The 22,300-nt window shown below is 44.2% G+C and overlaps 4 protein-coding genes and 1 long non-coding RNA gene across 5 annotated transcripts; 3 read left to right on the top strand and 2 right to left on the bottom strand.

The window, feature by feature from the left end:
• Window positions 1–710: 710 nt before the first annotated feature.
• On the bottom strand, window positions 711–1,903 carry BOLA1 (bolA family member 1). Its single transcript, XM_045478989.1, has 2 exons — window positions 1,795–1,903; window positions 711–1,450 (listed from the first exon to the last, which is right to left on the bottom strand). The coding sequence occupies exon 2, from the start codon at window positions 1,445–1,447 to the stop codon at window positions 1,034–1,036; it is 414 nt and encodes a 137-aa protein (XP_045334945.1). The 5' UTR covers window positions 1,448–1,450; window positions 1,795–1,903; the 3' UTR covers window positions 711–1,033.
• Window positions 1,904–5,742: 3,839 nt separating this feature from the next.
• Window positions 5,743–7,240, top strand: LOC123598634. Its single transcript, XR_006712731.1, has 2 exons — window positions 5,743–5,964; window positions 6,639–7,240. It is a non-coding gene; the product is annotated as an uncharacterized LOC123598634 (long non-coding RNA).
• Window positions 7,241–12,235: 4,995 nt separating this feature from the next.
• LOC123598632 (histone H2A type 2-B) lies at window positions 12,236–12,796 on the top strand. Its single transcript, XM_045478981.1, has one exon. The coding sequence runs from the start codon at window positions 12,389–12,391 to the stop codon at window positions 12,779–12,781; it is 393 nt and encodes a 130-aa protein (XP_045334937.1). The 5' UTR covers window positions 12,236–12,388; the 3' UTR covers window positions 12,782–12,796.
• Window positions 12,797–12,890: 94 nt separating this feature from the next.
• LOC123598631 (histone H2A type 2-C) lies at window positions 12,891–13,360 on the bottom strand. The gene has a single exon (XM_045478980.1). The coding sequence runs from the start codon at window positions 13,325–13,327 to the stop codon at window positions 12,938–12,940; it is 390 nt and encodes a 129-aa protein (XP_045334936.1). The 5' UTR covers window positions 13,328–13,360; the 3' UTR covers window positions 12,891–12,937.
• Window positions 13,361–13,606: 246 nt separating this feature from the next.
• Window positions 13,607–15,860, top strand: LOC123598633 (histone H2B type 2-E). The gene has a single exon (XM_045478982.1). The coding sequence runs from the start codon at window positions 13,655–13,657 to the stop codon at window positions 14,033–14,035; it is 381 nt and encodes a 126-aa protein (XP_045334938.1). The 5' UTR covers window positions 13,607–13,654; the 3' UTR covers window positions 14,036–15,860.
• The last annotated feature ends 6,440 nt before the right edge of the window (window positions 15,861–22,300 follow it).

The following is a 22,300-nucleotide window of genomic DNA, read 5'->3' as shown; positions in this document are numbered from 1 at the left end:
GCCACATTAAGGTCATCAAGGTACTTATCTAGACATCACTTGAGCTCCCCTCAGAAATAGGACTTTAGAAGGCTTGTAAGAAAAAGGGCTATACAAAGTTTTCTCCATCTTCTATACTCATATTCCATGTTATCTTTTCACTGCCTTAGTGTGTTTTCACTTGTCTTGTAAGGATTTTTCTGTTTTCTTTTTTAAAGTTTATTTATTTTGAGATAGAGCACAAGCAGGTGAGGGGCAGAGAGGAGAGACAGAATCCCAAACAGGCTCTGCACCATTAGCACGGAGGCCTACGCAGGGCTCGAACCCACAAACCCACGACCTGAGCCAAGATCAAGAGTCAGGTGCTTAACCAACTGAGCACCCAGGCACGCCTCATAAAGGATATTTCTGAGAAACAAATGCAAATCCTTTTGGAAATGGGTAGGCTGATAGAAAACCAAACATTCTCCCAGTAGGAAATTCAAATATACTTATAACTCCTGCCTCGTCCAATCGGTGGCTGCAGTTTCTATGCTTTTGCTTGAGCTCTTCCCCCTCCTTATAACATCCTTCCTCTCTTTTCTGGTTTAATTCTGTGCTTTCCTTTAAAGATCCAATTAGGTCACTCCCCACAATGAAGCCCCTCTAGCCTACTCTAGGCTACAGGTATCTTTTCCCAAGAACATCTGTAGCACTCATTCAACAGGCCATTATCAACACAAAGCAGTGTATCTCCTATGATAATTTATCTTTTAATGTACAGGATTATTTCCAACTCATCAGGTCTGGTGATTCCTTAGTCACAATTTAACATAAAACGACTAGGCAGCTTTTCCTAAATAGTCCAGGGCAAGGGCAGTGGTGAGTGATTCTCTTTCCTTGGATAAGCTTTGATCTGAAATGAGTTGCTATCTCCAGAGGATATATATGTACGTGCTGGCTGAATGGGGCCCAAGGATCCTTGTCCCGTACAAACACCAGAACGTATTGAAGGGAAGAAAGCCCGTAGTTTATTCCCAAACCATTAGGATCCTAGTCTTCCCTCTCTGGGGGCTCAGGGGGTTCCGCGAGTTTTCTTGCTCCCACCCAGGCAAGGGGGGCTTGCGTCCAGTTGAGGGTTCTCCTTCCACTGGGCGGGGGTCCGTGCCTGTATGGCCAATGCGTGGACCGGTCCAGCCAGCTCCTCAGACAGCGCAGCGTGGACCAGCCGGTGCCGTTGCAAGGGGCTCAGTCCCTCAAAGCGAGAGCTCACCACCGCCACGCGGAAATGTGTCTCGCTGCCCGGTGGGACCGCATGGCCGCCGCTCTCGTTGCGCAGCTCCAGCACCTCGGGGTTCAGGGCCTGCTCTAACTTCGTGCGAATGGCTGCCTCGACGGGACCGACAGTCCCCAACCCGGGGCTGCTCCGGGACAGACAGACACGACCGGCCATCGAGAACAGGCGCCCGACCAGCTGCACACTCAGCATCCGCTAACGCAGAGACAAGGCCCAGAGCAGTGAGGGTCTGGGCCTTCCACCTGGTGAGAGCCCCGTCTCCCACCTCCAGCCGCCCACGTCCACACCCGGCTCCCGAAGGGTGCCCGCCTCGACTCCAAACACCGCCCCTTTCCTCCGGGTGACGCGGGGGGGCGGGGGGGAAGGGTTGGCCTCCAGCCGCGGACAGCAGAGGAGCGACGGGGGGCAGGGGTTGGAAAGGGCCTCCGAGAGGCACGTTTAGCAGGAGTGGGCTGGGGGTTGCAAAGGTAGGGTATGTGCAACTCCGGGTTGTGGTTGAGCCACTGTCCCCTTTGAACCCCAGGCTGGGCCTTTTCTACCTTCCACTCAGCCTTGGCTACCGCAGTCGTCGCTCAGAAACCCGACTCCTGAAGTTCTCGGCGAAATGCGGACCCCGCGTCTTGAGGCACGCTGGGAAATGGAGTTCTGACTACGCGATAGTAGCCTGGGCAGACGCCACGTGATGCCCCGAGGTCTCACGGGAATTGTAGTCTGTGATTCCCCCCCCCCCCCCCCCCCCCCAACTCGTGGTTTTAGGTTTTAAAGCAGAATGATGCAAAAAACAAACAAACAAAACAAAACAAAACAAAAAACCACCGCCGGGAATTCCTGCGCAGTTGGGACTGCTGTTATTTGTTGCATTTTATTGTCATCTAGCTGAATTCCTTTATTTTATATACGAGAAAATGGAAGCCCATTTCATTTACTGAATACATAATTACTGAGCGCAGACCAGTCCTGAATAACGCAGGCCCTGTCTCAAGGAGTGTACAGAACCCTGAAGATGAGCAAGTAAGCAGGCAATTACAATACCGTGTGCTAAGTGCTATGATGGGACTGGGAGAACAGGATTCCAAGGAGTCATGTCTCCCAGACTTGGGGGTGCAGAGAAAACTTCAGAGGAGATTTTAGGGTAACAGTCTAGAAGAGACAGCACGAAAGCCTATCTCAGCTCCTCGCAGTCAGGCTGTGGTAGTTGCACATGCAAAGGCCAGAAGAGGGAACTTTGGGGGAGTGGTTACTTTAGGTGTACTTAGGTGTAGTTGGAGCCCACGGGGCAGAGATGATGGCGATGGGAAGTAAGTAGGAAGGCCTGCCTGGGAGAAGGCAGGGGCTAGACCATACTGGGCCTTGTGGGCCAGTCTTTTTCCTGGGAGCGATGGGAAGCTAATGAAGATTTTAAGCAGGGCTGTAACAGGATGAGATTTTTTTTTTTCCAAGATGATATATAAGCTTTCAATTTGTATTTTATTTTGTATCTTTAATATTTTATCGATTATATCTCCATATATTCCTAAGTATTTTCCCCAACTTCTAATTCGGGAAAAATGTCAAAGCTTCAGAAAATCCAAAGCAACGTCTTCTACCTTTCACTATTTTTTACATTTATATATATAATATACTTATACATATATACTTATATATTTAAGTACTTTGTATATATCTATATACTTTAAAAATATATTTATATACTTTTTTTTGGTTGAACCACTTGAAAATAAGTTGCAGATAGCAGACATTTCACCATTAAGTACTCCAACATATATCTCCTAAAAACAAGAATATTCCCCTATATAACCACAATAAACTTGTCACACTCAAGAAATTTAACATAATGACATATATTTTCCCTAGCCTTAAAAATTTTTTTTTAAACTTTCAGAAAAGCTGCAAGATTAGTACAATGAGCACCCTGTTTACCCTTCATCCAGATTCACTGACATTTTACCTGACTTGCTTTGTCTCTCTTTGAATTTGTATGTATATAATAACAATAATGAAATAATTATTATTTTTGCTGAATCATTTGGGAATTTAGTTGCAAAAATGTTTACATTGCACCACTATCTACTTCAGCATGTATCTTCTGAGAACAAGGACATTTCCCTACATAATCACAATACCATTACTACACTCAAGACATTTAACCTTCATATAATACTATTATCTATACTTGATAGTTGATAGTCAGATTTCCCCAGTTGTCTCATTAGTGATCTTTATAGTTTTTTATTTTTGGAAAGCCAGTCAAGGATCATGCATTGCATTAAACCATCTTTAAATTTGTGTTTTTGCAAAGATCACTGGGCTGCAGTGTGAATTGTCAGAGAGGTTAGAGAGCAAGCAGGGAGAGCAGCTGGGAGGTTACTTGTAGCAGTCTAGGTGAGAGATGATGATGGCTTGGATCAAGGTGGCAGCAGTAGAGGCAGAGGTGGAGAGAAACTGTGCTTACAAGATATATATTAGGAGGGAATTCACAGGATGTGGTGATAGGTTAGTTATGGGAGGGGAAGTGTCAAGGATGAGTATCAGGTTTGTGCATCTGGATGGATGGCATTAGTTCCATAAGATATGGACTACTGGGGGGGCACCTTGGTGGCTCAGTCAGCTGAGTGTCCGACTCAAGTCATGATCTCATGGTTTGCATCTGACTCAGTTTGCATCTCTCAGTTAAGCATCTGACTCTTGATTTTGGTTTGGTGATCTCACGGTTGGTGAATTAGAGCCCTGTGTGGAGCCCCGTGCTGACAGTGCAGACCCTGCTTGGGATTCTCTCTCCCCCCCACCCTCCTCTCTGCCTGGCCTCTGCTCATGTCCCTGTGGGCACACATGTGTGTGCTCTCTCTCTCTTTCAAAATTAAACCTTAAATTTTTTTTTTTAAAAAGAAGCTTGGGGGCGCCTGGGTGGCGCAGTCGGTTAGGCGTCTGACTTCAGCCAGGTCACCATCTCGCGGTCCGGGAGTTCGAGCCCCGCGTCGGGCTCTGGGCTGATGGCTCAGAGCCTGGAGCCTGTTTCCGATTCTGTGTCTCCCTCTCTCTCTGCCCCTCCCCCGTTCATGCTCTGTCTCTCTCTGTCCCAAAAATAAATAAACGTTGAAAAAAAAAAATTAAAAAAAAAAAAAAAAAGAAGCTTGGAATTTTCAGTTATGCCCTCATTCTCTTGAGAAGGGAGAGGGGCTGAAAATGAAGTTAATGATCGATCATGCCTACATGATGAAGTTTCCGTCAAATCCCAAAAGTATGGAGTTTGGAGAGCTTCTGGGTTGGTGAACATGTGGAGGTGCCGGGAGAGTGGCATGCTGGAGAGCCCCTTCCCATATACCTTGCTTTATCTCTTCTATGTGGATGCTCAGCTGTATCCTTTATCATATCCTTTTATAATAAACTGGTAAATGTAAGTAAAATATTACCTTGAGTTCTGTGAGCTGCTCTAGCAAATTTATAGACCCCAAAGGAGGGGTCAGTGGAACCTCAATTTATAATCAGTTGGTCAGAAGCACAGGTGACAGACAACCTGGGCTTGTGGCTGGCATCTTAAGCGTGTGTGTGTGTGTGTGTGTGTGTGTGTGTGTGTGTGTGTGTTGGGGTGGGTGGGGCACAGTGTTATAGGACCGAGCCCTTTAACCTGTGGGATCTGATGCTATCTCTGGGTAGAGAGTGTCAGAACTGAATTAAATTGTAGGCCAGGGGTGTGGGGGCGCCTGGGTGGCTAAGTCATTTAAGCACCCAATTTCAGCTCAGGTCGTGATCTCATGGTTTGTGAGTTCAAGCCCCGCATGGTGTGAGGTCCAGCCCGACTTTGGGGCTTCGAGCTGACAGTGCAGAGCCTGTGTGGGATTCTCTCTCTCTCTCTCTCTCTCTCTCTGCCCTTCCTCACATGCACGCTCTGTCTCTCTCAAAAATAAATAAAAATAAACTCATAAAAAAAATTGCAGACCACCCAGCTGGTGTTGCAGAAAATTGCTTGGTGTGGGGAAAAAGCACACATTTGGAAGTGAAGTGTTTTATGTGACTAGTGAAGGAGATTCACAGGGAAGAAACACACAGGAGATAGACTGAAGTAAGGTTTTCCCTGACACAAGTGGAAAATTAAGTTTTTCCAATATATGATCCCTCATTCTGATATACAGATTATCCAAATGTTAACATTTCATCAGGTTTGCTTTATATCTATGTATCTATCTACACACATATAATTTTTTTGCTGAACCATTTGAACGTAAGTTTCAGAGATAAAGCCCCATTTACCTCTAAGTACTTGGGATGGTTAATTTTATGTGTCAAATTGACTGGGCTATTGGGTGCCCAGATATGGGGTCAAACATTATTCTCGGTCTTTTTGTAAGGGTGTTTTGGGATGAGGTTAACATTTAAATTGGCAAATCAGATTGCCCTTCCTAATGTGGGTGGGCCTCCTCAGTCAGAGGCCTGAATAGAACAAAATGGCTGACCATCTTTGAGAAAGAGAGTTCTTTCCTGCCTGAGTGCCTCTGATTTGGGACACTGGCTTTTTTCCTGCCTTTGGACTCAAACTGAAACATTGACTCTTCCTGGGTCTTCAGCCTGCTGGCCTGCAGACTGGAATTGCAGCATTGGTTCTCTTTGTTCTCAGGCCTTTTGACTTGGACTGGAACTACACCGTCAGCTCTCCCGGTTTCCAGCTTGCTGACTCACCTGGCAGATCTTGGGACTTGTTAGCCTACATAATCGTGTGAGCCAATTCCTTATAATAAATCCTTCTCTATCTCTCTCTCCGTATATTTCCTATGTGTCTGTTTCTCTGGAGAACTCTGATATTTACTAATGAGTATTTAGTTAAAAAAAAAAAAGACATTTTCTCACATAACCACAATGTAATTGTCACACTCGGGAAATTGACATTGATATAGTACTATTATCTAATATACAGATCTTATTCAAAATTTGTTAATTTTTCCACTAGTGTCTTTTGTATAAAATGAAAAAAAAAAATGTTCTGGTTCAGGATCCAATCTGGGATCACATGTTGTATTTAGTTGTTAGATCTCTTTGGTCTCCATTAATCAGGAATAGTTCCTTAGTCTTTGTCTTTCATGACTTTGACATTGTTGGAGCGTACAGAACATTTATTTTGTAATGTCCCTCAATTTGGATTTGTCTGCAGATTTAGGATATGCATTTTTGGCAAGAATACTGCCAAATGATATTGAGTCCTTCTCAGTGAACCATACCAGTGGGCATTAGCTTGATTTGTCTTATTGCTGATGATAATTCTGATCATTCGTTAAAGGGATATCTTTCAGTTTCTCCATTGTAAAATTCTTTTTCCATTTGTAATTGTGGGTGATATTTTGAGTCTATGTACTATCTTGTTTCTCATTAAGCTTTTGTCTACTAATTTTAGCATCTGAGAAGTGTATCTGAAGCAAGAGTTATTGAAGATGGAATGAGATCATCATGGATGGGTGGGTGAGGAAGTGGGTAAGGGTGAGAGAGCATATGGTGAAAAAGAATCCAATTTTCTATTAAATCACTTTGGCTAGCATGTGAAGATGGTATTAGAGGAACAGGAAGAATAGAAAAGCCGTTCACAGTAGTATGGTGAAAGATAATCTGAGTGAAGGCAGGAGATGGGCTACAGAGAAATAAATTGATCAGAATGTTGCTAAAAAAGATAGAATCTGTAGGACTTGCTTTTGGTCAGGGCTTTGCAACTTGCTAATCCAGCAACTGATAGGGAATGTTGGGAGGCTGTGGTTGGAGAAAGCCTTGCTAGGGAGGTGATTTAATCAGAGATCTGAATGATTAGGGGGTAACTAACCATGAGGAAAGAGAGATCTGGGCAGAGGGAATGTATTCATTATGTTCTGGATGTGTTATGTTAAGCTCAGTGTTGGCATACTTGTTGTTCTTAAATGTATTGGATGGATGTGTGAACTAATGTGCAAATAGGGCTGATGTCATTGTTATTTCTGTTGCAAAAATAAATGGAAGCTTTGTAAATTGTAAACTCCATGGGGCAAGTTATAGTGTCTTTGTTTTTAATAAAAACATAGTAAGAATAATATCTCCTGTTTAGTGAAGGTTTGTCTTGGCCAGATTGAGACTTTTAGAGGCTTTGAACATCAAAAGATTATGGTGGCCACCTCAGGTGTAATTAAACAAAACAAAACAAAAAACCAATAAACACTAATCTGTGACATGAGGATGGGGTGTCTTACAAAATACTCATTTCCCCCCATGATGAGTACTTCAATATTTGATCATGAAAAACTTAATTTGTGCTTATTGATGTATAATTTACACATAAGGAATTTACAAATCTTAAGTGTACAGTTTAATTCTACATATGAATACACGTGTATCAAGATACAGAAAATTTCCAGAACCTTGGAAGGCTCCAGGAAAATCAATACCACCTCCCCACAGGTAATCGTTATTCTAACTTCTATCACCATAGATTAGTGTTGCCCATTTTAAAACTTCATATAAAAAGAATCACATAGCATGAATTCATTTGTGTTTGTCTTCTTTTGTTCCACATTGTCTGTGAGATTCATCCAAGTGCATTGCATTTCTGTTTGCTGCATATCCAGGAGTGGAATTGCTAGGTCATATGATAAACCTAATGTTTATTTTTATGTATGTATGTATGTATGTATGTATGTATGTATGTATTTAAGCTTATTTATTTATTATTGAGAGAAACAGAGAGAGCACAAGCAGGGAGAGGGGGTAGAAAGAGAGGGAGAAAGAGAACCCCAAGCAGACTCCGTGCTCAGCACAGAGCCTGGTGCGGGGCTCAGTCCCACAACCACGAGATCATGACCTCAGCCAAAATCAAGAGTCAGACACCTAGCAGACTGAGTCACTCAGGCGTCCCCCTAATGTTTATTTTTGAAATGAAAAATTGGTTCAGGGGCACCTGGGTGGCTCAGTAGGTTGAGCATCCGACTTCGGCTCAGGTCATGATCTCACGGTTTGTGAGTTCAAGCCCTGCGTTGAGCTCTGTGTGGACAGCTCAGAGCCTAGAGCCTGCCTCGGATTCTGTATCTCCTTCTCTCTCTGTCCCTCCTCCACTTGCACTCTGTCCCTCTCTCTCTCAAACATAAATAAACATAAAAAAAAATTTTTTTTAAAGAACAATTGGTTCAAAGAATTTTGGGGATGCCCCTGCTCTGTTGGTGCTAGGTACTTTTCTAAATGTTTTACATTTATGAACTCTCTTAATTTTTACAACAGCCCCATGAAGTACCTAATATTACGTTTTTTTTTTTTTTTTTTGAGGTTTGTTATTTTTGAGAGAGAGTGAGCGGGGGAGGGGCAGAGAGCGAGGGAGACAGAGGATCCAAAGAAGACTCTGCTGCTGTCAGCGCAGAGCCTGATGTGGGGCTCGAACCCATGAACTGCAAGATCCTGACCTGAGCTGAAGTATGACACTTAACTAACTGAGCCACCCAGGTGCCCCATCTACTATTATTACTTTTGATTTACCCGTGAGGAAGCAGAGATGCTTAGAGGTTAGGTAACTTGCCCATGATCACAAATCTGGTAAACAATGCAGAGTCAGGCTGTAGAATTTGGGCTCTTAAACATTAAGCTATTTGGCCTCCTAATACAGCTTTGGGACCTCTCAGGTTCCAGGCTCTGTATTAGGTTCTTTACATTTATCATCATTTATTCTAACAAGTCTGTTATGGTTGGATATATATGTATGTGTATATATATATATTTTTGTTTAGTTGTTTAATTGACGAGCTTCCAGTATATCTTCCATCACTCTGGCTATCACAGTCTACTATTTATAGGTGGCATTTGGAGAATGGTTCTTGAGTAAAGAGAAATATTTTTGAAAAGAAGACACTAATTCCCTAAGAGTGTTATTTCATGTATTCATGCCGAAAACATTTAATTACCTTTTTAAGAGCCAGGTAGAAGGAATTAAGGACTCAGATTCAAAGATGAAGAAGACATGGTCTCTCCCTTGAGGTGGTTACAGAAAGGAAGTGAGACCAAAGCCAAAGCAGAGGGGTAAGCACTATCACCAGGATTTGAACACAGAGATGGGTACACTGAGGCTGTGTGCGTATGGGAGTAGGGAAGGCCTCATGAAGGAGGAGGTGATATCTGGGCTGAAACTCAAAGGATGAGGAGGGTTTTGCCAGGTCAAGAGGAAGATGAAGCCTTCTAATCAAAGGCAAGTGTACATGCAATGTTAGGGACCTATGGAAAGGTCCTAACTGAATGGTGTGCAGCTCAGTATGGAGGAGGCTGGAGGTGGTGGTTGTGGTGACAGAGGTGGAGGGAGAGGGGAAGAGAGAGGATTATGGAATGGGGCAAGGAGGCAAAATAACGGTTTGATTAACTGGATTCCTTGGGAAGGAACTCAGTTGCCTTTGGTTAAAAATCCCGGTTGTCTTTTTGTTAAAGGAGGTAAGATCCAGTCTGTTTGTCTGTGATGGTGTACTACTTGTACGGATGGCCTGCTCTACTTCACGTTTTAATAGCTCTGGTAAGAATGCTGGGAAAAGAGCTCTGGGGAGCAATAGATAGTAATTGAGCCTGGTATAATTTGTGGGAGATTGGCCTATCTAAATTAATCTAATAAGGTTTTATAGCTGGATGGAATCTAAAATATTAAATCTAATTTTCTCTCATTCTCTTTCTCTCTTTCCCAGAGGAAGAAGGGGAGGCTGTGTAAGTTAAGTGGCTTGTGAAGCCCAACATCTAGTGAGTGAAATAGTGTAAAGAGCACAATTTTTGAGTCAGGCAGACCTGAGTTCTAATCATGTCTTAGTACATGGCCATGTCACCTTCAGCATGCCCTAACTTCTCTGAGCCTTACTTTCCTTTTCTGCGAAACAATTACATCTACTTCATAGGTAGCCCCCAGCATAGGGCTTATCACATAAGGTTCCATATATTCTCTTTGCCCTTCATCTTTCCTAACAGCACAGAGTCATTGTGATAGAGGTAAAAAAGAGATAAAAAGTGGAAGAGTTGGGGAGGTCAGTGCCCCCTCAAGCAGGGTCTCTCAAGCTACCAGAGTTATAGTAGCCCCTCCACCCCAATCTGGACTGTCTGGGTTCAGACCCTGTAGGTCTGAAAAGTTGACACTGTCAGAACTTCCAGCGTTGATTGGCTCATGGGGGAGAGACTCACACTAACAAAACAGACAAGAAATTTATGAATAGTCTAGGGTGCAAATTCATTAACTTCTAGTGATGTATCTTATAACTAGCTCATGCATTCTCAGTCTCATATTTTTATCTTGAAGTAGAATAATCAGAAAGTTGTCGAGCCCAGTATCTGAGCTAAGAGAGTTGGGCAGTCTTCAGAAATATTTCATCCAGGTTGTAAGAAAGGCTGATGATTTCACAACCAAGTACCCTTGGTTGTGTGCGTGTGTGTGTGTGTGTGTGTGTATTCACAGTGCTGGAGAAACAACACATTCCTATTGTAATTGCCTCATGTAGACTCTGTGTGGACTACATCTTTCTATTAACACATGCATCTTCTGAAATGATATAATTGATTGAGTTAGAATTACCTTCAGGTACATTCTGCTATTGAAAAAGCACTCTCCCATCACCTTTGATTGGATCTGGGTGTTTCACATGTTTATACCAACATTCTTACCAGCTACAGATAGCTGATATTAACTTGCAGACTTGAGATTTCCTCTATTTTCTAGAAGCATCTTATGACAGTTCTTTGCACTAGTCTCACTTATCTGTATACCCATTGCCTGGTAGGTAGCATGTACTTGATAAATGTCAGTTCAATAAAGGTGAGGATAAAAGAGAGGACATCAGAAATGGGCTCGATGAATAGGATTTAAGTCCTCCAGTCCTCATGGAACACTCAGGAGAGGGTGCAAATGGTGTGAGGGATGTAGAACCACCCAGGATGGGAACTGAGGAGGAAGAAACCACTTTCCAGAAGGTTTCTCTAGAAGGCAGTTGGAAGATTAGGAAAACAAGTGTTACAGGGCTGTTGCTGAAATCTAAGAGAGCAGTGAGGAAGCAGACAGGAACATGGATTAAAAACTGAAGAGATGCTAAGTAAGTAGCCAGATATGCTGTTGAGATGCAGGTGAGTGGATTCTAAGTGTAATTTGGTGAAAAAGAGCAAACAGAGGAGGTAGGCGGTTGTTTGGGTAAATTCGCATCTGGATTGGTCGAGTTGTTGGGACAAATGAGTTGAGGTACCCACTAAGCAGTTTGGTGTAAGGGTCTGAGCTTCTAGAACAAATCTGGGATAGCTGAAAGCATGGAAGTGGGAAGACTCCTCGGGAAGAGCGAAGAATGGAGGGGGGTTTTGTGTAGGGGGCAGAGCCCAGACAGACACGGGAATTTAGAGCCAGGTAGAGGAAAATGAGCAGGATAGGGAAAGTCGGGGGACATTTTGAAAGCCAAAGGAGCAAGTTTCAAGGCGGTAATCGGATGCCTCCTGGAGGTCCGGAGGAGGAAAGATCTTTTTCAGTCCTTGGTTACAGTGTATTCCGAGGAGCGGGGATGGCTGGGGGTGGGGCTAAGCCACACCGAAGGCCACGACTAAATTGCAGAGAAAGCAGACGGCCTTGGTAATTTTTCTGGGAGTTCGGCTGTGAACAGACAGAAAAGGCGGGACTTGGAGAGAATTTAAGGCTCAAGGGGATAACTGGCTTCAGAATCCCTACCCTTGAGTGGGAACAACTCTGCATCTGCTGGAGGCCCCTCTGCAGGCCTTTTGGGTCCTTCTTAGGATTTCCCTTCTAGCTCTAAACTGGAAAAAAAAGAACCAATTCCCTCCCCCCTCTCCCCACCCCCCGCCTACCTCCGCCTCGCCTTCTCTAAACTGAAAACAAAAATTGCCACTCAGTAAAACGCCAAACCAGCGTTTTGTCCGAAAGCTTTCTTTCTTTAAAAATCCTCTCATGCAAATTAGGAGCTTTAATGTGGCTCCCAGCGATTGGTAGGTACGTACGAAATCCGTCATTTCCTTGTAGTGCAGGATGCAAACGAAGAGTCCGCTTTCTGCCTTCCGATTGGCTGTTTGATTGGGCTACTTCCCTTCACCCCTCCCGGTAGCTCTTATAAATTACACCAAATTGGTTATCCTTTCCACTTCCTTCTCCTTGAATAAGAAGCTGTAACTGCATTTTTGGCCGTAATGTCTGGACGCGGAAAGCAGGGAGGCAAAGCTCGCGCCAAGGCCAAGTCGCGCTCGTCCCGCGCCGGCCTGCAGTTCCCGGTGGGGCGAGTGCACCGCCTGCTGCGCAAGGGCAACTACGCCGAGCGGGTGGGGGCCGGCGCGCCGGTGTACCTGGCGGCGGTGCTGGAGTACCTGACGGCGGAAATCCTGGAGCTGGCGGGGAACGCGGCCCGCGACAACAAGAAGACGCGCATCATCCCTCGCCATTTGCAGCTAGCCGTGAGAAATGACGAAGAGCTCAACAAGTTACTCGGGGGTGTCACCATTGCCCAGGGCGGCGTCTTGCCCAATATACAGGCGGTCTTGTTGCCCAAGAAAACGGAGAGTCACAAGCCTGGCAAGAACAAGTAATTAGGAAGCTTGAGACCATCCCCACTAACCCCAAAGGCTCTTTTAAGAGCCACCAAAGTGTCAAATGAGGGGCTGATCACGGAATAGCGCATTAGCTCTTTTTTTGAAAATTTGGGTGGCTCTAAAAAGAGCCTTTGGTCTTTGGCTTGTCATGGTTTATTTGCTTTTGGCTTTGTGGCTTTCGGTTTTCTTTGGTAAGAGAACGGCCTGGATGTTAGGCAGCACGCCGCCCTGGGCGATGGTGACTTTGCCCAACAGCTTGTTCAGTTCCTCGTCGTTGCGGATGGCCAGCTGCAGGTGGCGGGGGATGATGCGCGTCTTCTTGTTGTCGCGGGCCGCGTTCCCCGCCAGCTCCAGGATTTCCGCCGTCAGGTACTCCAGCACCGCCGCCATGTAGACCGGCGCGCCGGCCCCCACCCGCTCGGCGTAGTTGCCCTTGCGCAGCAGGCGGTGCACTCGGCCCACCGGGAACTGCAGGCCGGCGCGGGACGAGCGCGACTTCGCTTTAGCGCGGGCCTTGCCTCCCTGCTTTCCGCGACCCGACATGACTGAAAGTGAGGTTAGAACACCTAAAGCTCTGAACCTCACAACAAAACAGGATTGAAAGCTCAGCGATTGAAAAGCCTTTATAAGCTTTGCTAGGGGTGGGGTCAGGAACGAGTTTTTCATTGGTCCTAAATTGGCTCCAGAACTGGCCAATAAGGCCAAGAGTAGGTGCTGTTACGTAGTTATTACCGATAACGCAAGGTCCCTGCAAGGCCCAATGGAAATAAAGGACTTTTGGAGCCCTAATTTGCATACGGTGGTTATAAAAGGATCAGGCCCGCCCATTCTCGCACTTCTTTTCTTTGCTAACGCGTGTGGTGTTGTACAATGCCTGAGCCGGCAAAATCCGCTCCCGCGCCCAAGAAGGGCTCGAAAAAGGCGGTCACCAAAGCCCAGAAGAAGGATGGCAAGAAGCGCAAGCGCAGCCGCAAGGAGAGTTACTCCATCTACGTGTACAAGGTGCTCAAGCAGGTGCACCCCGACACTGGCATCTCGTCCAAGGCCATGGGCATCATGAACTCGTTCGTCAATGACATCTTTGAGCGCATCGCCGGCGAGGCCTCCCGTCTGGCGCATTACAACAAGCGCTCAACCATCACGTCCCGGGAGATCCAGACGGCTGTGCGCCTGCTGCTGCCCGGCGAGCTGGCCAAGCACGCCGTGTCCGAGGGCACCAAGGCCGTCACCAAGTACACCAGCTCCAAGTGAGTCCCTGCCGGGACACGGCGCTCGCACGGGTCGCCGGCCGCTTGACTCCAAAGGCTCTTTTCAGAGCCACCCACCTAATCACCAGAAAAGAGCTTTGTTCACTTATTTTCCCCTCACTTCCTTCTCACAAAGTAAGTTTTACTTGCGAAAGGTCATGGAAGATGGCACACGTAGTATCTAAGCCTTTCTTAAACTTGAGACTCCTGGCGCGTGACTGGCTTTGCTTTTTAATCTAGAGCGCGTCTTAAAAACTTTTAACTGTCTTAGTTTTCCTACAAATCCTTTCAAATTAAGATACTGGAGAATCTGTTCCTCCTCACCTTCCGTCCCTAGACTATTGTGTCCTGGTCGTTCTGTTGGGTGTATGTTTCATCGGTGTTCTAAAACGAAATGAGTGATTTCGGTCATCCTCACTTAAGAAAGAGTCCCAGGACAACTAAGCCCCGGGGGCCGCGGATATTGCGTCAGAGCGCTGAAGAATTCTTACGAGCGTTTGGCAGCTGCCTGGGTGCCCAGTCACCAGTTCTGCCCTGCGGTGTGGCCTCCTGTGGATCCCAGCGGTCTGGGCGTTAAGGGTGGAGCCTGTGCTGCCGGGTCCTAGCCTTTCCCTGATTGGACGACATGAATATTTAAAATCACCCGCCCGCTCCGGAATTTGTAGATTCTGGTTTCCGCTGCTTACTTTGGGTCTTTGAAATCCCTGTTATTTCTCGGTTTGTGGATCGTTTTTGCATTTAATTCTTCTCGGAACGCTCCGGCCTTAGGTCACTGCACGGCGCTGGTCATTGAGGTCTGGACTCAAAAGCCACCTCTCGGAGGCCTTCCCAAGTCCCACTCAGGAATTTGCGCCTCTTGTTCCTGCCTGTCATCCGGTCTCATGGTTTTCTCTTCCTCCTCGCAGCGTCAGAAATTGGTTCGTTTCTTAGGTATGGTCTTTGTTCTCAACCCCTTAACAGAGACTTTGCTGGTCTGTTTTTCTGTATTGTCCGTGCCAATCAGTGCCTGGCACAAAGCGGACACTTAAATACTTACTGAATTATTAAGATCTGTCGAATTAATTTTCCCACCCCATCCTTTTCTTAATCGCTCCCATGGATGGATGGGTGCCGTTCATTTCCATTAGATACATGTGAAGACATGAAAATGGAAATGTTTTTGGAGCTCTTTGCCCAAGTCCGTCCGTGGTCACCTCAGGGCAAGATCTCTGAGGAGGCCCGTGTTAAGATTCTTTTTGCGCCAAATAGGTGACAATGGTTGGTTCTCCCTTTACGCTCCTTAGTGTAGCGTAACCTCTTTTGGATTTTCGTTAAATTCAGAGCATTGAATCCTTTTCCAGTCTCCTTTTCTGAAACCCATCACTTCCACCCTGATCCTCTGTTCCCCATGGAGATGAGCATTTAATTTACACTCACCTTCTCATTTATCAGGAAGCCCTGAAAAGATAGACCCTGTAAGACAGGCAAGGTTAACAACCCTTTTGCAAAGGAGGTTGAGAAAAGCAATGGGATTGGTTCACTGGTCATGCAGCCAACTTTTCCACCTTTGTATCCTCAAATGCGTGGACAATTGCATTTTAGTTTTATTTTGTGTGATTACAGAATGTTCACAGTCTTTCTGTCCAAGCCTTGATTTTGCTGATGAAGACACTGATCAGTTATTCAACTCTGCTTTTGGCTAAGGGGTTCTGGGGTTGATCCCTAAGAGTTTTGTGAATTCAGACGGACTCCAGACATCATGAACTGAATAAGTCTTCTGTTTCCCACATGCGTGTTTTCAAGTATGTGTAGATGCTATTGTATTAATAAAATTACCGATTAATTTAAAAGCTTGGCTGCTTTCTTTTTATCTGCAATATATTTTCTCATTAAATGAAGTAAACAGATACAACCACTGCTGGGTCTGTGGAAAAGGATAAATATTTATAAACCATTGGCCAAAATTACTTCTACCCAAGAGGTGCACTGGGGTTGAAGTAGCTTGTTATGAGGACACTGTTAATGTTTAGTCATTTAAAAAGACATGACCACAAATAAGAAGCATTATAAACAAGGTAGAAGAAATAAAGTCCTTAAGAAAGTTTAGCTAACACCTATAGAGCACTTACTATGTGCCAGACAATGTTCTCCAGGCCCTTTATACATATTGACTCATTTAATCCTCACAAGAACCTCATGAAATAGTTACCATTATTATCTCCCATTTTATAGTTGAGGAAACTGAGGCATAGAAAGACTTCTGCTCAGAAACTCTCCAGAGAATAAACTGCTAGTTCAGGATTTAAGGGATTTGAGAGAGTAAGATCAATCTCTGAAAACCTGGATCCCTCCTTGGATTTTGGGGGGAAATTATCTATGCTTTACAATTAAAAGGAATATCACCTGCTTTATTCTTTTCAGGATGTGCCCTGTATATAAATCTATGGTGGTGGTGGTGGCTGAAATCCTTGGGGAGGGGACTTGAGGGGGTTCTGGTTCTCCATCGGAGAGGCCATATCTCAACTTGCTTATCAGTTGGAATCCCTTCACTAATATGAGAGAGTCTTGGTTACTGGTTTCAGGCTCCTCCTGGGCATGGTGTTCACTAGCAAGGAAACTGCAGAGTGGGGAAGGGGAAGAGGTGATAGAATTTGAAATTTTAACTCCAGAGGGGAGCTAATTAGTGATAGTGAGTTTAATCTTCCTAAAGAACCTTTTTCATCACTTCTTTCTCCTGCTCAGACATCTGTTGTCTATTTGCTTATGTTGGGGTTAACAATGATTGTTATAATAATTGCCTCTACTTATTGAGCACTTAACTACTTCATGGTCCTCTGCACTGCATCATTCGATCTATAACTGGCACCACTGAAGTAGATTCCATTATCATCATCCTTATTTTCTAGATAAAGGAAACAGCCTCAGAGAAGTTAAATAACTTGTCCAGGATTGTTTAGGAAGTAAGTGGTGGAGCTGTAATCCAACACACATTTTTAAAAAGCTTGATATTCAAAGCTTTCCAAAATCTGCCTCTTCCTCCTTTTATAGCTGTGTCTTCTACTGCTCTCCTATAGGGTTAGGTGGGTTTTCTGCTCTACTTCAAATGGTCTGTTCACCTTCCACTAAACCCATTTGCTCCTTCCCAGGTCTGGATTGGATTGCTCCTTCCTTCTGGCTTGGCCAGAGTTTTCTTTCAAGCCAAAGTCATACCTTCCAGCTCAAATGACATCTCTTCCTTCATTTCTCTATCATACCCACTTGCACGCACCTGTTCTATTCAAGTGGGAGAAAGTGTTAGGGTTGCACCTCACCTCTTCTAGGATCAAACCTCTCGGATATTCCATGTTCTCCTGCTAGAGTAATCTTCCAAGCACAGGTCTGACCTCATCACCTACCTGCTGATAAACCTCCAGTGGCCTGTATCACTGCCTCAGTTTGGCCTTCAAGAGAAAAAAAATAACACAGAAAATGTAAAACTTTATCAGTAATTCTTACCATATTTGGTTTCATAATGTGGCCTGGGGAGGGGGCCTTTCTTTAAGAGGGAGGTTAACATAGCTCACAATACAGGTAATCAGGAATTCTGACACAGAGAGTAGTAAGCCTAAAGGGCAGATCTGTTTGGGTTTCAGCAAGTGACCCTTAACTGCAAGACTGTCCCTGTGCCTAGGGAGACTACGTTTCATCATTCATTTCATATGGGCAATGGAAAATCTTTGTCTACTAATTTTGTAAATCTATTAAGTATCTATTGATATTAAGTTCTATAAGAAAGGCTCTCTAGGATCATTCCTCTTCTCTGACTCCTAAGCATTGCTAGATATGATATCATTGATTCATTTTTTCATTCAAAAATTGGTTGAGTGTGTTAGATATCAGGCAATCTGCTGGGCAGTGAGCATTCAAGATTCAACAGAACAGAGTGGCTTCTGCCTCCCTGGACTTTCAGTGCCTAGGAGAGAAGTTGGATATTAAACCAGTGACTATAATAAAGTGTGATGAGTGTTAAGTGGGATAAGTGCCGGCACAGATAGTGCAATGGAGGGAGGCCTAACTTGACATTGGTGGGGGCGAGGAAGGCCTCTGGGAGGAGGGGACTTTAGGATGAGGCCTGAGGTGGATGGGAAGGAAGAGTGTTCCAGGCCATGGGTGGCATGGGCAAAGGCCTGGGGGAGAGCAAAAGCCAGCCGGCTCAGAGAAGTAGGAGGAACTACAAGAAGCAGTTTAGAGGGCAAGTTTAGGTAGCATTTGGAGGGCAAGGAGGAGAGCACAGTAAAACGAGTTTACACCGGAAGGTAGAGCCCAGGCCTTGCCAGATTAGACCAGACATATGGAAACAGACTTTAGAGAACCCCATTAGCTTCTAGGCTAATGTGACTATGGAGACAGGAAGGAGCCAAATGGCAGTGAAAACACAAATGGCAGTGAAAACACAGTCTCAGAGGCCACAGGGTCTATGTCCATTAAAGCACCTTCTGGGGCAGATGGCACCCTGGCCCTCAAATGGGTAGCCATTCACTGCAGTGGGGTATCCCTTAACATAGAAATGGCTGCATCAGGCCATCCAGGCTGATACCAGCCATCATGGCGCTCTGAGGAACCATGAGATTCCGAGGGGTCTGTGAGATTCATAATAGGTCAAATGTAAAGGTTTGCTAATGCCCAGTGCTGGTTAAGGTTAGAGAAATGGGGTAGTCTTATACACTATTAGTGGGAGAAGAATGTGGTGCAAACTTTTTAGTGGGTAATGTAACAATAACTATCACAATTCCCTTTTCATATACGAAACAAAACAAAAATGTCTAAACAAAATCCTCCAAGATACTTATGCAGGGAGGGTAAATAGCAGCTTTTTATTTCTATTTTCTATTTTTTCCTACTTTTTTTATTATTAAAAAATTGTTTTTAAAATTTATTTTGAGAGAGCGCGCGCATGCGCACAAGCGGGGGAGGGGGCAGAGAGGAAAGACAGAATCTCATGCAAGCTCTGTGCCAGAAGCGCACAGCCAGTTTCGGAGCTCGTACTCACCAACCAACCGCGAGGTCATGGCCTGAGCCGAAATGGGAGTCAGACACTTAATTGACTGAGCCACCCAGGCACCCCTCTACTTTTTAAAAAGTTTATTTATTTATTTTTATTAACATTTTTTTTTAACGTTTTATTTATTTTTGAGACAGAAAGAGACAGAGTATGAACAGGGGAGGGTCAGAGAGAGGGAGACACAGAATCTGAAACAAGCTCCAGGCTCTGAGCTGTCAGCACTCGAACTCACGGACGGTGAGATCATGACCTGAGCCAAAGTCGGCCGCTTAACCGACTGAGCCACCCAGGCGCCTCTATTTATTTATTTTTGAAAGAGAGAGAGAGAGAGTGTGGGTGCGGGAGCCAGGGAGGAGCAGAGACAGGAACAGAATTCCAAGCGCAGAGCAAAGTTTGGAAGTCACAAATTGAGATCATGACCTGAACCTAAATCAAAAGACGGCCGCTTAACCGACTGAGCCACCCAGGTGTCCCAACAGCAGCTTTTTATTAAAAGCATATTTTTAATTCTTGATAATTGAGAAATTAAAACATATACACAGAGGGGAAGATACCCATTACCCAACTTCATCAATTACCAACTTAAGACTGTCTGTCCTGTATCATTTTGAAGCAGATCACAGCATATTATTTCATCCATAAATATTTCCTTATGTATCTCTAAAAGATAAGGACCACAATACCAAGTCACATCTAAACAAATTAACAATAGTTCCTTAATTCATCAAATATCCAGTTGGTGTTAAAGTTAATCTACATGTCACAGCTTTAAAAAAATGCTTGGTTTAAATCTGAATCCAAATAAGTTCTGAACATAATGGTTGGTTGACACGTCTTTCAACTCTAATATATGTTTCCCATCCATCTCTATTTTTTTCTTTTTTCTTTTTTTAATTATTTAAAAAAATTTTTTTAATGTTTATTCATTTTTGAGAGAGAGAGAGAGCATGAGCAGGGAAGGGGCAGAGAGAGAGGGAGACACAGAATCTGAAGCAGGCTCCAGGCCCCCAGCTGTCAGCACAGACCCGACGCGGACTTGAACTCACAAACTGCGAGATCATAACCTGAGCCAGAGTCAGACGTTCAACCAACTGAGCCACCCAGGTGCCCCCTTTTTTTCTTTTTTAAATGTTTGTTTATTTTTGAGAGTGAGAGAGAGTGCGTGAGTAGGGGAGGGGTAGAGAGAGAAGGAGACACAGAATCAGAAGCAGGCTCCAGGCTCCGAGCTGTCAGCCCAGAGCCCGACACTGGGCTCGAACCCACGAACTGAGAGATGATGCCCTGAACTGGAGTCAGACGCTTAATCGCTTGACTGACTGAGCCTCCCCAGGTGCCACCATCCCTATTTTCGTGTAATTTCTTTGTTAAAGAGACATGGTTGTTTTTCCTGTAGAGTTTTCCAGTTGGGATTTTGCCTATGGCTTCCCTGTGATGTAGTTTGTTGTGATTCTTTGTCCCTTTACGTTTCCTGTAGAAACAGAGAGAATAAATGGAGCAGAAGGTGATTAGATTTAGATTCATTTTTGTACTTTCTGGCAAGACTGCTGCACAGGTGGTGCTATTTTTTTTTTTTTTTTTTCTCTATCAGGAGACACACAATGTGTAGTTGCTCCCCTTTTTGTGACAATAGCTGTTGATGCTTAATGCTTGGATCCTTTAATTCATTAGTGGCTGCAAAATGATATTCTAGCACTCCTCAATTTTATTAGCTGGCAAGCTTCAATAAAGAGAAAGCAGTATTATTTTTCATATTAAACACTCAGAAAGTACTTAACTATCTAATAGGTGAAAAGAGAGTGACAGGATCCCTTTTGATATAAATAAAAAAGTGTATGTATGTATTGGTATGTATACATGCATATATGAAGGAAACATTTTTCTGGAATTTCATATGATAAAACTCATAATAGTGGCTAGTCATAAGGAGAAGAGTTTGGGTAGCCCAGAAGGAGGATTTTACTTTTTCTTTATATCTTTCAACATTATTTGAATTTTTGATGAATGTATGCTTGAAATCATTGTCAGCAGAGGTTATTTGGACAGTGGGGTTATTGGCCTTAAGGAAAAACAAAAACAAAAACAAAAACCCGGTGCTGTGAGAATATTTTTGGTGAAAATAATGCTTCAAATACCTATCCTAATGCTTGGCATCTAGTAGACCCTCAATTCATCTTCATTAATTCTGAAAAACAGTTTAAAAAATCTTCAAGAGGGGTGCCTGGGTGGCTAGTCGGTTAAGCACCTGACTTAAGCTCAGGTCAAGATCTGTTTGTGGGTTCGAGCCCTGTGTTGGGCTCTGTGCTGACAGCTCAGAGCCTGGAGCTGCTTCAGATTCTGCATCTCCTTCTCTCTCTGCCCCTCCTCTGCTTGCGATCTGTCTCTCTCTCTGTCTCAAAAATAAATAAACGTTAAAAATTTTAAATAAAAAAAATAAATAAAACATCTTCAACAATATAACCAGCACTCAATCTAGACAGCAACAATGGACTCCAAGTGTTCCTGGGACTTGTGTATGGACCTACAGGTCTGGGATTGGGACTCTGCTAGTACAATCACTTAAAAAATCGTGAACATCAACTTTAAAAGAGTTATGCTCTGAAGTGATTTTCCTGACTAGTCAATTTTGCTGCTGAGGCCTCTGTCATAGATTAAGTCCTCAGCCAGTTCAGGAGAGCCAGTCAGGCTCTTTAAGGAGGACTGACTGGGTCATGGAGGGGTGTGAAATCAGGTGATGAGAGTACAGAGGGTTGGCCCTGGACAGTTGGCATGGGTTACTGAGCAAGTCAAGAGCAGTATTTGGGGAAGGTTATTCTGACCCTCTTAATCTTTACTCTGACAGAGCCATGCAGGATAAATTGGTGCTCCTAAATGTTACTTATTTTTCTGAAATTTGCAAATCACACATAATCTGAGGATCTTTTACTGTATTTGCTGTATATATTTAGCAGAACCACTGCCCTTTTTTCTTATTTATTATTCCTTTGTATGTTTATTTTTTACTCCCTTGCAGACAATCATTCTAATTTTGCTTCTATGTGTTTGTGCAAAAGGTGTATTGCTTTCTATGCATTAAAAATAATTATTCTTGGGGTGCTTGAGTGGCTCAGTGGGTTAGGCATCCAAATTCAGCTCAGGTCACGATCTCGCACTCCGTGAGTTCGAGCCCCGTGTCAAGCTGTGTGCTGACAGCTTGGAGCCTGAAGCCTGCTTCGGATGTTGTATCTCCTTCTCTCTCTGCCCCTCCCCGCT

This window comes from Leopardus geoffroyi, chromosome C1 (genome assembly GCF_018350155.1).
Source record: "Leopardus geoffroyi isolate Oge1 chromosome C1, O.geoffroyi_Oge1_pat1.0, whole genome shotgun sequence".
Lineage (NCBI taxonomy): Eukaryota > Metazoa > Chordata > Mammalia > Carnivora > Felidae > Leopardus > Leopardus geoffroyi.
Note: the sequence above shows the minus strand (reverse complement) of the source record. Positions and strands in the feature narration are given on the sequence as shown.